This window comes from Astatotilapia calliptera, chromosome 16 (genome assembly GCF_900246225.1).
Source record: "Astatotilapia calliptera chromosome 16, fAstCal1.2, whole genome shotgun sequence".
Classification (NCBI taxonomy): Eukaryota; Metazoa; Chordata; class Actinopteri; order Cichliformes; family Cichlidae; genus Astatotilapia; species Astatotilapia calliptera.
In genome coordinates this window covers 19814113-19828787 of record NC_039317.1, presented here as the reverse complement: position 1 = coordinate 19828787, position 14675 = coordinate 19814113, and the positions used below count along the sequence as shown (strand labels likewise).

The 14675-nt window shown below is 39.5% G+C and overlaps 2 protein-coding genes across 4 annotated transcripts; one reads left to right on the top strand and one right to left on the bottom strand.

Annotated features, from left to right (window-relative positions):
• Nucleotides 1-313: 313 nt before the first annotated feature.
• On the top strand, nt 314-7644 carry ppig (peptidylprolyl isomerase G (cyclophilin G)). 3 transcript variants are annotated; one of them, XM_026144956.1, is made up of 13 exons: nt 314-488; nt 1062-1128; nt 2145-2219; nt 2306-2413; nt 2542-2586; nt 2677-2764; nt 2890-2919; nt 3019-3158; nt 3257-3431; nt 3516-3701; nt 3783-3873; nt 3996-4135; nt 5766-7644. In XM_026144956.1, exons 2-13 carry the CDS (start codon nt 1068-1070, stop codon nt 6760-6762), a joined length of 2136 nt encoding a protein of 711 aa, XP_026000741.1. In that variant the 5' UTR covers nt 314-488; nt 1062-1067; the 3' UTR covers nt 6763-7644. The 3 variants fall into 3 exon arrangements, with proteins under 3 accessions (XP_026000741.1, XP_026000740.1, XP_026000739.1); XM_026144955.1 differs by having other exon boundaries at nt 314-511; XM_026144954.1 differs by lacking the exon at nt 314-488 and adding an exon at nt 735-983.
• A 2110-nt stretch (nt 7645-9754) lies between these two features.
• cfap210 (cilia and flagella associated protein 210) lies at nt 9755-13684 on the bottom strand. The gene is made up of 9 exons (XM_026145182.1): nt 13503-13684; nt 12918-13117; nt 12607-12780; nt 12316-12521; nt 12055-12211; nt 11844-11983; nt 11542-11734; nt 10793-10957; nt 9755-10707 (listed from the first exon to the last, which is right to left on the bottom strand). The coding sequence occupies exons 1-9, from the start codon at nt 13549-13551 to the stop codon at nt 10354-10356; spliced, it is 1638 nt and encodes a 545-aa protein (XP_026000967.1). The 5' UTR covers nt 13552-13684; the 3' UTR covers nt 9755-10353.
• Between the last annotated feature and the right edge of the window lie 991 nt (nt 13685-14675).

The following is a 14675-nucleotide window of genomic DNA, read 5'->3' as shown; positions in this document are numbered from 1 at the left end:
CAATCGAAATTTGAAGATGCTAAACCGTAATTGTGTCTTATGAATAAAATAAACAGTAGCAGAAAGAGCTTCTAAATTGTTAATTATTTGTTAGTCATTCAAAATGTTACTTGTTTACAGTAACCAAAACATTGAACCGACCGTATAACAAAGTAGCTCAAATAAAGTAGAATTGCTCAGTAACATAAAATACAATATAACAAGACAAAATTGCGCAATAAACTATGGATATGAAGTGGTCGCAATTTTTAGCAACATGAAACGGCAAATGTAACTGGTTTTATGTCATTGCAGGAAAGTGACTCGGCAGCCCAATCGAGCATTTGCGCCTGCCAGGCCAGTTTCAGGGTAAAAATGGCCCCACGCCCTGACCGGTGCACGGCTCTGGAAACACATTGACGTCCTCGCCGCGCCATCTTTAGAAAACACTGAGCCCAGCACTGAATGAAACTTCATTTTGCTTGTTTGGGAGAGCTGCTCGCCTTACGGTGCGGTATATTCGGTTTTCCAGGTGATGTACTGTTGCGTCAGTCTTACTTTTATGCGCCGTTTAAACTTGCTGAAAATGTACCGCTCACTTCTTGCAGTAAATTCTATGTACATGTCTGCGGCTAACGATAGGTGACTTGCTAATGCTAATGCTAACGCTAGGCCTGCCGTTAAAAAGATACGGTGGGGGGGCGTGTGAAACTGTAACGTGAAGGTCCACGTTAGTGAGTGTGTGTAAGCGTCGGTATTTGTTATTTTTAAGCATGAAAACGTGTGTCTGCTGTCCGCTCAACCAGTCGACCGATACTTAATCGCGCGGTTAGCTAGCCGAGGCTAATTTGCAGATAATGCAGCTGCTATAAGTCGCATGGGAACTGTATCGGTACTTTGTTTGTATTGATATCATGCAGGCGAACAGAACTTAAGTGAACTTTTATGTTACATTTAAAGAAGCCACCCGTGTGTTTAATTTCTGCTCCTGAATGAAGTTACTGGTAAGGTCTTAATGGTCAGAGTGGGGGTTGTTCGATGTTCTGTCATCCTTGTGTTCATACCTTGTTTCTCATTTTCAGGTGATCATGGGGATCAAGGTACAGCGCCCTCGCTGCTTCCTTGACATTGGAATCAGCAATGTACTTGGTAAGAAGGAAAAAATTCTGGCTGCTTTTTGGTACTTTAAGCCTTGTGTGGTTTACCAAGAAAACACACGTGGTTTATTTTCTTTCGGTCTTCTTTAAGTTTGTGGGGGGTTTGCCTGTACTGAATAGAACAGGGCAAACAGGAGGGTGGGAAGAGAGTGAGGGGACAGACAGCAAGCTGTTAAACCCAAGTCCCCTGCAGTGAGGACTATAGATGGGTTGCATGATCAACCAAGTGAGCAAAACATCACAGTTAATTCATAGTCTGAAGATGAGGTTAATGCTGACCAAAACAAGCTAGTCAGCAGCTGGCAAAGGGAAAAATATGGATGTCAAAAAATGTGACAAGTGAAGGCAATAATCTTTAGCTTTGTTCAACAGTACTCTGTAATCTGCCCTTAAAGACATGAATGGGGTAGTAAAATGTTTCAGTATATGAACACTACACACTGTTTATTAAATTTGCTGAAAATAGCCTCAGTGTAGTCTGGAACTACATCAATGCCAGTTTATATTATATTGTCAGATGAAAGCTCCATCAGGGTTCAACTTGCACACATCTACACAGTCCTTTTATTAACATTATTTCCATTTTTTGTTCAGATCCTGAACTCTAGACCAGGAAAAACTTCTTTTAGTGCATTTTCTGCAAGAAAGTGAGCAGTCTTGTGTCATCACAAATCTTACCATCCTTACTATTAATCAAGGCATTTGATGTGTACTAGTAAATTTAAAAATTAATTACTTTTTGTGCACCTATAACACCTGTTCTTTTGTAAAAAAAAAAAAAGTGTTTGTATAGATTAAATTATAATGATGAAACTCAGACTAACAGTGCAGTGAATGGATACATAACCTCGTCTGTTTTGTTTTTCTCTTCTTCTTGTTTGGTTAAAGAGATTATTGTGTTGTGTGATGATTAACTCGGTGATTCACGCTTCTTGTAACCACTGATCAGTGTGCTCCATTGTACTTTACACAGAAGTAAATTTCTCTGATCTCACTGTCTCCTCACAGTTGGCAGAATCGTGGTGGAGCTGTTTGCAGACATCTGTCCCAAAACTTGTGAAAACTTCAGATGTCTCTGCACAGGTGAAGGAATTTACTCAATAAAACTATTCCACAAATGATGACAATTAACAGCACAGGTTATTAATCAGATATGTGGTTTGGTCCAGGTGAGAAAGGCATTGGGAAGGGAACTCAGAAACCGCTCCACTACAAAGGATGCCTTTTTCATCGAATTGTAAAAGACTTCATGATTCAAGGAGGAGACTTCAGCGAAGGTGAGTTTACAGGACTTGTAAATTTTATATTCGACATGGAAGGATGGTGTTACTTATGAGTCAACAGATTTTTTTCATGGTTCATGGTTTTTTTGTTGGTTTTTTTTTTTTTTTTTTTTTAATCATAGGTAATGGAAGAGGAGGCGAATCCATTTACGGAGGCTTTTTTGAAGGTAAAGAGGCCACTGTGAATGCCATCAGTTATTATCCAAACTGACATTGGCTTCAAGATGTCAGTACAATCTTCTCCTTTTCCCCCCCAGACGAAAGCTTTGCAGTCAAACACAACAAGGAGTACCTGCTGTCAATGGCCAATCGGGGTAAAGATACAAATGGATCCCAGTTTTTCATGTAAGCAACATCTGTTCCTACCTGTAATTGACATCGTGCATTATTAGTTGCATTTCTGAACTTTGAAAGTGATTAGATGCTTCTTTTTTTTTTTTCCCCTTGAATGTCCTGCTTTCACATCTCAGAACAACAAAACCTTCTCCACATCTCGACGGGTAAGTGCCTCCCAACTACATTTTGAATTATTAATTAATCCCATTATGCACAATGCACGCAGCATGTAATGAGGCATTGCTACCACTTTATTTTCTCAGTGTGCATGTGGTTTTTGGTCACGTGATCTCTGGCCAAGAAGTCATTCAAACCATGGAGAGCCAGAAGACGGACCCCAACAGCCGACCGTACGCTGAGGTGAAAGTTTTGAACTGTGGAGAGCTCATCCCCAAATCTAAAGGTGTGTTTAAATAAAGTATATTCAAAGTTTTTTGTTTGTTTGGTTTTTTTTTTTAATGAGTTTCAGTCATCATAATAATGCTGTTTATGTTGTTGCAGCAAAAAAAGATGCAAAAAAGAAGAAGAGGGCCTCATCAAGCTCCAGCAGTAGCTCCAGTGACTCGGAGAGCTCCTCAGAGTCGTCCTCCGAGAGCGAAGAGTCAGAAAAAGAATCCAAGAAGCGGAAAAAGAAGGCAAAGAAGCAAAAAGAGAAACCGAAGGAGGACAAGAAGAAGTACTTCATTTATTTTCACCTATTCACTGTCTGCTGTGTAAATGGCACCAAGTGTCTTGCTACTGACCCACAAAATCTTTACAGATCAGAAGCTGAAAGTGCTGAAGAGAAGGAACAAGATGAGTTGGTTACATCTACAGTGCGTCCTGAAGAAATCCCACCCATCCCTGAAAATCGATTCCTTATGAGGATAAGTCCCCAGATAGCCCAGAAGCCAAAAGAGGAGGTTAACAAGGATCAGCGAAATAAAGACGAAAGACCAAGACAAAGGTGTGTTTGAGAGTCAGCCAATATCACAAATATCAAAAAGTAATACAGTTTGTTCATTTTCACGCCTTCTCTCACCTACAGTACTGGTGCAGCTTACAACTCTCAATCAACATATCACAGAAGACTCGTGATGACTCGATCTGGCAGGAAGATAAAAGGCAGGGGTCCAAGGGTAGGTGGACCAAACGTTTTGCACACTTTACGTCATACAGCACGATTTATTTATAACAAGCTTTTTGTTTTTACTTATGCACAGGCATGTTGAAGATGCTGATTTATGTTTCTCCCATCTAGAGATACCGGACCCCATCACGCTCTCGTTCAAGGTCTAGAGATCGTTTTCGGCGCAGTGAAACTCCCCCACACTGGCGACAGGAGATGCAGCGTCAGAGGATGAGGGCAGTCACAGGAGAGCGATGGATTAAGGGTGACAGGTAAGATGATATCACCTAAAGTCAAAGATGTTGTAGAAGTTCCCTGTAGGCAGGACTTGTTTTTTGTTTTTGTTTTTTGTTTTTTACTTAATCCACTTTAAAGCACTTGAGAAGAAATTTTTGTTGGGCTCCATATTTCAGATTTAAAAAGCATACATTGCAGTGTGCATGTATGATTTTTGTTATTTTTTTTACGGTCTTTGCATTGCTTTATATTAAAAAATATAAAGCAATTGAAAGGGCAGTAAAAAGGTTGTGAACACTGCAAATGGATCCTGACAATCAGCAGCTTTAGCTCCATTTCCTCCTAAGCTGGTAAATATTGACACCTCTGCTGTGCACCTAGCAGAGATGAAGTGTTTGTCATAAAACGGAGAACCTGCTGAGCCTCGAGCCTTGTACCTGAGATGACCACAGACAAGCTGTTGGTAAACTGCAGTGACCACTGAAAAAGCATGAATATTTAAACTGTTGGAATATTATTCCCAACATGTATGATTTCATTTCTATAACACTTTTTAAAACTTTTAAGGGCCTAAACCATTTCTTTTGAGTTACAGTACCTTTGAAACTCTTAATACATAAAGATGTGACAGACTTTTTTTTTTTTTTTTTTAGTTAATAAATGAGCCATGTGAGTGGCTTTTTTTCCCCCTCAGAAATGACAACTCAATTTGACCACTCTCAAAACCCTTAATCAGAATTACTTTGCAGGGCAGGGAGAGTCCTGCTAAATCATTTTTGTTTCAGATATGCACATGTTGTCTTGAGGTGGCTTCCATCACTCTGACTCGTCCTATGAGTTTTGTCTGTTAGAAAAATTAAATATTTTCAATCCCAAATGCATACTCAATATGATTATTATTGACATACACAACATAGAGTTACATGTGGTATATGGTGCATACTTAATAAAATTCCCATATCATATGATATCCCAGTTTCAGACTGAAGAAGTCACTTAGCTGAGTGAGATGTTTCTCCCACTAAAAATGATGCATCCAGATGAAATTACCTGGATTACTGAGCAGGCATCAACATTATATCACATGGTGCATGTACACTCACTGGCCACTTCTTTAAGTACACCTTGCTAGTACTGTTGTACCCCTTTTTACTTTCAGAACTGTATTAGTTCTTCTGCAAGGTGCAGGTCACATTCCTCAGACATTTTGGTTCATATTGACATGACGGCATCACACAGTAGCTGATTTTCCAGCCTTACGCCCATGATGAACTTTCATCACGTCCCAAAAGTGAGATCTGGTGACTATTTGAGTACAGTGAACTCATGATTTGCTGATTGAGCTTTGTGACATGGCATGTTATTGTGTTGGAACAACCATCAGAACATGGGGTACACTGTGCTCATAAAACGACAGGCATGGTTAACAATAATAAGGTGAGCTAAATACACTCAATTGCTGTTATGTGATTGACAGATTATATATTAGCAGCTAAACAGGTGTACTTAATAAAGTGGCAGGTGAGTGGATGTGCACTTGATTATATAACAAAACAACAGAAAAGTTACTTTTTTAAAATATTTTTTTGTCTGCCAAATTGATGTTTTGTCTAACTCCTAAAGTTTATTATTGTTATTATTCTTTTTCTACTATTTCTTTTACAGAGGTGACATGAATGAGGGTCAGGATGAGGCTGCTAAAGCACAGAAAAGAGAAAGACGGACTTCAAGTTCAAAAGCTGAACATACAACTGAGGGTAAAAAAGACAAGAAAACTCGATCTCATAGATCTAAAAGTAAGGAGGAGGATACTGTAGCGAAGGATGAGAAGCATGATAAACAGAAGGCAAAGAAAAAGGATAAATCCCATAGTCGCAGTAAAAGCCGAGAAAAGAAAAGGTCAAAAAGCAGAGAGAAGAGTCACAAGCACAGAAGTGACGAGAGGAGAGGTCGCTCAAGGAGCAAAGATAGAAATGTTCATAAGAAAGAAAAGGAGGCAGAATCTGATCACAGTAAAGATAGAAATAAGGGTCATGAGTCTGACAAAAAGCATAAAGAAGACACAAAAGGTAGAAATGGTGAGAGAACCAGGACAAAGTCCAGAAGTAAAGAGAGAGCTGCCAAAAAGGATGAGCAGAGATCAAGCAGCAGAAACAAAGACAGAGGTAGGACTTCAGCATCAAAAGAGAGAGAAGAAAAAAGAGAGCGCGGCAGAGAGCGCGGCAGAGAGCGCAGCAGAGAGCGCAGCAGGAGTCGGGAAAGAAGACACAACAGTGATAGGGAGAGTAAGAGACAAGGAACATCCCGGGATAAAGAACATCGAACAAGAAGCCCAGACAGAAGTAAGGCTAGGGACTCGCACAGAGGCAGGCGCTCGAGAAGCAGGAGTGGCAGGCGAGACCGAAGCAGGGATCGATCCTCTCATAGAAAAGTCAGAGACAGAGAGGCTGCCGGCCAGAGGAGGAGACGCAGTAGCAGCAGCTCTGAGAGTGACAGAGAAGAGAAAAAGAAGAGTCATAGGAGCCCAGATTCTAAAAGAAGAGACAAGTCCAAAGACCGAAGGAGCCCGGCCAGCCAAAGACCAGACAGTACGAAAGGCAAAGATAGAAATGATAGCAAGAGGAATCGGTCGGGGTCTAGCTCCAGCTCTGACAGCAACTAAACGCGCAATGTTCTTATTTTCTACAGCGTATATGTAGTACGCAGCGTCAGCTTTCCATCTACAGTGGGGCACAATCACAGTCCTCATACAGTACAAAATAAACAGTTCTGCCAAAGATAACATGACTGTAAAAGGTTCCTCAAAGCTAATTACTTGACTGTTAAATAACTGTGGTATTCAGATAACAGACTGTAGAAAAGACCTTAAATTAAAAAGGCTCATACCTGAAGGTGCAAACTGTAGCATCCTCAACCTTTGGCTGAAGTTTGGACTTTATGGGGATTGTGGGTTTGTCCACCACTGAGTGTGTAACACAGTTAACTGGTAGCTGACATTTTGGAGCCATTCTAGAAACAAAGGATTTGTAACTACAAAGTGTGTGTACTGCACAGGCAGGGCTGTAAACGTACCAGGTATTCTTCTAAATTTTACATTATTTAATCGCGTGAAGTCAGATTGGAGGCAAGTTTTCTTTTTGTTGTTGTTTTTTTTCTGAATTTTACATCATGTGGTAAAATCTGTAATTCTGTCTTGACTTAAAATTTTCTCTGATTTTAGTTTGTTTTAAAAAAAATTTTAAAGAGGGGGAGAAAAAGATTTTGAAGGTATCCTCGAGTTATTTTAATGTCAATCAGCCTGGAAGAAAACACTCGTGTCTTGCATGCTCATCTTTGTCATTGTGTGTCAGATTATGTACACCCATGATGTTTCTTTTGTTTGTTTTTTTTTAACCATTTACTGTAATTCTGTTGAAAGAGAAAATGTTAATGCCAAGCTGTTAAGTATAAGATAAAAGCAGTTTGTTTCTGTTCTGTTTGGTTCAAACTGATTTTAAGAACTGCTGGAGTGTTTGAAGAATTAAAAGGCTCTGTTTGATTTTAATTCATTGTTTTTTGTTTTTATTCGTTAAGTGATACCGTTATTAGTGAGTCATTAGTGGTTGTATCACTCTGTCGTTGCAGTGGAAATCCGTTCCCAGGTTATTTTTAGTTTGGATGAGTCATCTTTCCATCATTTCAAATAACAAATTCTGAGTGATGTTCTTTTACTCCCTTCAAAGCAAGGGAGTATGAATTCTGTTTGTCTTAGTCTAGTGTCCAGTTTTCAAGATATCATTTTCAAATTTTGTGTGATTGTTGTTGCCATAACGGCTAAAGCTGATGTAATTTTTTTTCCCCTAAAATGTATAATCTTCAACCTTCAATATATAGTAGGCTTTGGGGAACATGAGTACCGAGATTGGCCAAGCACCCTTATTCTTAGCACCCAAGGTTAAAGTTGACCTTAAAAAAACAAATTCTAGAAACCATATCAAGTACTATATAAAAGGGCATACAGAGGGCTGTGTAACACACTTTTTGTATTATAATACAATGCCCCACAACCTCACATTGATACATTCATGCAACGTGAAACTTCGAGTATCTTAAAATCTCAAGTTTTATAGTTTATATAGCTAAAGTTTGAAGCAGAATTGGCTGAAATTATATGGGTAAAGATTATAAAATGCACTTTTAGTATATAGTGCTTGAAGGTCAAAGTTCAGGATCATACTAATTATGAAAAAGCTTAAGTTTCCTTTGGATCATCTCCAAACTTCAGAGCAATATATTAGTTATCGGGGTGCATAAGCACGTTCCTTGTTTGAGCTCTTTAAAACGTTGTTGTTTAAGTAGAACATGACTTCACAATGACACAAAGATTAATGTACTACACTACATTTCTATATTAACGATGCTGACATCAGCATAAAGCAGCAATGTTTTAGTGTAGCCCTTTCCCTTCAAGGCAGTGGTCATGTGGTTCCCACAGTTTGTGTCGTGGCCCCCTAGTGGGATATGAAAGTACTGCAAGTAGGGCACAAGAGGTTGTGGGAAGTCTGGGGCCTATCTCGGCTGTCATAGAGCAAGACAGGCACACGCTGGACAGATTGTCAGTCCATCACATGGTTACCTGTGCTCAGATGAGCTAGTGGATTCAAGCCAAGGACCTTCTTGCATTGAGACACCAAAGTGAATTACTCTTCTGTTCCTCAATATATTAGTTATATATTAGTTTAACATTGCCATTAAATATTCACATTTTAAAAATACAGGACCAGCAAAACAGTGGTATGAGAACATATTCATTCCTGATCACTGACTGTAGATAAAAGTTATTATACTGTTATTGTTTCTGATCTATTTCTGAACTTCAACTCTGCTTGTATTTTGTCAAAAAAATAAAGGGGAGCAGTGGCTAACAGCCAGTAAATAAACTCATCAGAAGATCAAAATTGACCAATGAAAAAACAAAGAGAATATATTAAACTTGGACAATGAACAAAATTGTCTTTAAAGTTGAGGTTGAGACACAGAAGATTTCTATATTTTGAAATAAGCCATGGCAGTCTCAACCTTGGTAATGATGGCTTTTTACCACTGGTCTCATTGTTTAGTGGATGTTTACCATGACTAAAACCTTCAAAACATTACGGTTTATTAAATACAACATGGGCTCCCTGGCCGCAGGGAGAGTAAGGAGGCACAATCAGTATCAAGATGTTTTTAGCATGTTTGAAAGCAGGTTCAAAAACCTCTGAGCAGATTAACTCTTGAGTTTTTAGTCCCAGAAAACCTGAGTATGTTGTCTCTGAGTTCAGCTCGTTACTAGGATTCACCATGGCAACAGATAAATAAAGATCAGAGCCTCTATTTAAAATCCAGTGGACTAATACGAATCTTAGTGTGGTCCGTGACATTTATATTAAAGAACCGGATGGAAGAAAAGAGCTTTGTCTACTTAGTGATAATCACAGACAGCTTCAAATACACAGTGCAGTTTACACTCATCATGATAATTTGGGACTTTTATTGATTTCTTTGAACTGTTCTTTTTACAGGTTGAAATGATCGTGCAGCACACATCTTTAATAACCTTAAAAAAAACAAAAACTGAGTACACAAGTTTGAATTTAATTTAGATTTGTCTAAACCACACAGGGTCAAAATTATACATGCACCCCAGCTAATCTTTCTTAAATGTCCCTTAGCAAGTTGCACCTCAAACAGACCTCAAGCTGCAGCTCTACAAGCTGAAGTTCGTTTAAAATGGTTGGTTTCCTGGCATAAATTTGTTTTTTTAAGCATAGTTCACAGATTTTCAATAGGATTCTGGTCCAGACTTTCAGAAAGCTATCCCAGAAGCTTAATGCCAGCCTGCTTTATTCCTTCCAACACTGGTTTTTATGTGTGTTTGGGATCATTGTCCTGCTGGAACACCCAGTTGTGTCCAAGTTTCAATGGTCTAGCTCTGAATTTGAGATAAAGTTGAAGAATTTGTCAATAATCGTCCTTCATTATTCTATCCACATTGTGCAATGTACCAGCACCACTGACAGCAAAACAGCCAGAGCACGATGGTACCACCGCCATGCTTGACAACTGGTACAGTGTTTTTAGGTTTTCATGAGTTTGTTCATGAAACCTGATAGCAAGCAGGTTAGGTTCACACAGCCTGACTCAGGAACAGTGTTTCCCTCATATCAGAGTTAACAAACTCACACTTACTGAACCTGCTTTCTGGAAGTGCACTCAAACTGGATGTAACCTATCACCATGTGAATCCAAGTCTTCTCTTGGCATCCTGAATATCTACAGCTTGGTGAAGCTTTTTGATGTTCTGGGTGGCCAATGACACGTATTTGGGCATCTGAGCTCCAGTGCGGTCCTGAACAAGGTAACTTGGCCTGACTCCACTAAAAACAGGACCGGACCCACCTCCGATCCCTTCCCTCGCAGCTTTACAAAGTGGAAACACGTTTCGCTGAGCCTCTGCTGCAGCATTGATGATTTGCTGTGAATACTGCTGGAAGCGGTTTTCCTCTTCAGCGATGAGTTCTGCATTCTTCACTTCAAACTCATGTTCCTGTTGTCTCAGCTGCTGAAGTCTGGCACCTTTTTCAGCCTGTATTTGCAAGGCAAAGGCAAACGAGTTTCAGTGAAAAAGGTGCAAAGTTTCTGATTAAAACTTAAGTTTTGGCCGACATTACCATTTGCGCAGCATTGAAGTCTTGCACCTCTCTTTCTTCTTCTCTGATTTTCTTAACCTTTAGTTGCTGCTTCTCAGTAAATATTCTGTCAGCCTCTTTCTTGGCCTGCAGTGCTTCTTGGGCCTTCTTCCTCTCTATTTTGTCCTTCTCCTCCTTCTCTTGTCTCTGGTAAAACAGTTTGCATTACACACATGATTACATTTTGTCAGCAACAATATGGATTTCTCTACACAGAAAAGACACATTGGAGGATATATATACACTGTGATGGTATATTGAAATAAATAGAGCTTGTGTACCACTTTGGAATATTTAAACATCTGCAACTCAGGGATCTTCTAACCCTAACCCATGTAGTTTACGAGCACCCAAAGCTGTTGAGCTCATAAATAAAGCTCTTAAGAAGACATGGGAAAGTGATTTAAGTCTGAAACAGGATGAAAAAGAATGGAAAATAATGTGTACGAGCAGTAAAAGGTATTTAAGGTACGACTCATTCAATTTAAGATCATGCATTGCCTTACTTTCTGTATACTGTTGAATACCATTATAAATGTGTCCATTAAAAATAAAGAATGCATTTACAACGAGACATTTATGTGATGAGATGTGTTGGGGCAGGAGAGAGGATTGTGGTTTTTTTCTCGTAAGTTTAAATAAAAACTGTTAATTAGGGGGGATGGCACGACATTAAGAAAAATTGGACTTAGAGGAAACACACTGGATGTTTCATGCTCGGTTTGAGATACCATTAGCTCTCTGTGTACACTGATGGACTTCAACATTGCAGCTTTCTTCTCATCCTCCTCCAGTTGCTGCTGCGCCTGTTTTGCCTCGCTCTCTGCGACAGCCTTTGCGATCTTCTGCTCCTCGCTGACAGCTTGCTCCTGCTGTGTGACCGTCAGTTTGTTTATGATCCTGTCTCTACGTGTCTGGGCCTCTCTAGAGAAGAAAATGCATACGAGTATCCATTATATTTAAGAAGATGTAGCACTGGAGATACTTTGATCCAGAGCTATTTATTGATATATACTGTTTTACTCTGTCTTACCTAAGCAGCTCTTTTTCTTTTTCTTTGCGTAACTTGATGATTTTTTGCTTAGTAGAGAGAAACAGTTTCCTTTGCTCCTCTTCAGCTTCCCGTTTCTGAGCATCCGTGGCTCTTACGAGGTCTCTGTTGGTGATATGCTCCTGTAAAATGCATTAAATAAACTTAATGTCCAGTGAACTAAATACTAGATAAGATTCAGATAAGAGCCTACCTGGCGAGCTTGCATGAGGCTTCTTTTCTGATTTGCTTGTCTTTCTGCCTCCATCCTTCGCTCCAGCTGATGCAGCGCTTGGAGACGCTGGATTTCGTCTCCATCCTTCTTGCTCTCCAGCTTCTGTCGCTCTCTCAGCAGCTCATTTTCTTTTATTCTGAGGAAAAGTAATCATATAATTGTCATTGTCCTGGGGTAGTGGTGTTTTGGGGATTTAAAATTCTTAACACATACAGCTGGAGCCTGATTGTTAGGTCTTACTGGTTTCTCAGGTCTTCTGCAGCAACCTGTCTCACAAGCTTCCTCTGCATTGCCTTCTCCTGCTCCTGTTTCGAGGCTTCATCCTCTCTAGTCTGTACCATATGCAGAAATGCTTTGTCCACATCTATATTGGCACTCTTTCTTCTTTGTTTAAGCTCAATCTGAGCATCCCTCTCCTTCAGCACCTCTGTCAGCAGGAGTGCACTCTGTGGAGGAAGTGTTAATCATTTGTTAGGTGAAATTGTGCAGTTTTATACACAAGTGGCATAATAATGCACAAGCGAGACTAACATGTAGTCCTTTGACTCTGTCGGTTTGACAGTAGAGCTGAGTCTTGGCTTTTTCAATAATCTCGGTCCGCCTCTGCTCCTGGTATTTTGCTTCTTCTAAATCAGCCAGTCTCATTTGCTCCTCCTCAATTTCCTTTCGAATCTTCTTTTCCTGCAGCCTTTTCAGCCTTTGTCCCTGTGACAAGACATAAGTGTACGTAAGATGCAGTGTGTTTTTGTCTTTGTGTTCCAGCTCTTTTCAACCTAGCAAGTGCACATGACTTTATTAGTATAAATCTAATCTTAGGAAATGTCTCTCAACATGGAACTTACATGGAGGGTATCAGGCCAAAGTTTCACCACCTCCTGTGACTGCAGGTGTAGGTTCTCTCGCTGTTTAGCTGCCTCTCTTATTCTCTTCTCTTCTTTATTAACCCCACACAGTTCATCTTGAATCCTCAGCCATTCAGTCTTACGTAAGACAGTAACATGTCGGAGGTCTGGTGGCTGCATAGCTCTAATGGCTTCATCTGCTGACACATTAATAAAGAAATTACCACTGGAACATGTGCTACAGCAACCACTGATCACACCAAGGTTCCTACTACGTCCCTAGAAGATATTATACTCATATAGAGAAAAAAACCACAACACCCCACTTGTAAAATAACTGACTTTCATAGTTGTACTTCTTGGTTGAAGTGAAGTGAAGCAGGATCTTGGAAAGACTTTCAAAATTTAAAATCAAAAGCACTTATAGGCTAATAGCCTCGACAAACAAATAGCTTAAATAAATGAGCATTACATTCGGCTCCATCTAGAGTTTTTGGTTCAATAATGGCTTAAAACGGCTCTGGTAGCAAAGGTTAACTATATAACTACACATAATAAACTTTGAAATATTTGTTTGGCTCTCACCATTCTTACTAGCTCCTCTACGACGGCCGTACAGAACCACCGCTGCCATTCCTATCGGATGGAGTGGCTACTATTATAGAAAATAATGTCAAACACAAAAAACAAAGTAAAGGTTCTCTTTTATTTTATTATAGTTGAAAGCTGGCGTTCATCAGACTGCCCGCTCTACGTAGCCTGAGTTTGTTGCGTCGTATCCAGGCAATGACGGAACCAATCAGAATCATCCTCTGAATACTGATAGGCAGAGCCCTCGGAGGGTCAGCGGGGCTCAGGAAGTGATTAGCCGGTGTTGTGCCAAAAAGTGATTGTCTGCCAAAAACTGATTTCCGGTATTTGCCAAAAACTGATTGCTCGTATTTAAACTGCTATAAGTAACTTGTTAGGCTATAATATGTGAAACATATGTCAAATGCATCCCTCATGGATGACATAAAGTCATCTTGAGCCACAAACAACATTCGTGTAAAAAGGTAGAAGCCGCAATCAGTTTTTGGCAGTGACTTTTATATAACCTTTATTTAAACAGTTAAAAAAAATCTCATTAACATTAAAAATGTCCCTTTGTAAGAGTAAGTTGGCCAAGAGGACAGCAGAAATGGCAGCAAATATTACAATATTTCTGTAAAAATATTTTAAGTGGGGATAAAGGACCGGATTGGTTATAATGTAAGTACAATAGCAGAGAGTTGTAAAGATACTTGAAAAACAGATATTGTTTTAATTCTCTATATAACCCCTTTGTAAACCCTGTTCACCGAAGTCTATTTACGAACATACGTAAAGATATTACACATAAAAAATACACAGAAACATTGGAAATCAGTTTTTGGCAGACAATCACTTTTTGGCACAACACCTGAACACCGGCATGTGAACACAGAGAGAAAGCTCTGTTTTTCTCAAATTAGTAGGCAATAAATCCATTGATCTACAACAGTATTTTATACCGCAGTCAAGTGAATATATACACACTCGTATACACTCTGAATTCATTATGTAAAAAACTAGGGAAAATAAATGGCGTGACACACGTTTTTTTGTGATCTTTCCATAGTTATACACAATTTCTGCATGGGGATGCATGTTCAGTTATCTCACTGACACCAAGAGGAGAAAAGTGGTTGTCTAAACTTAGAAAGAACAATCTTGTCTATGGTTTAAAACAACATCAAA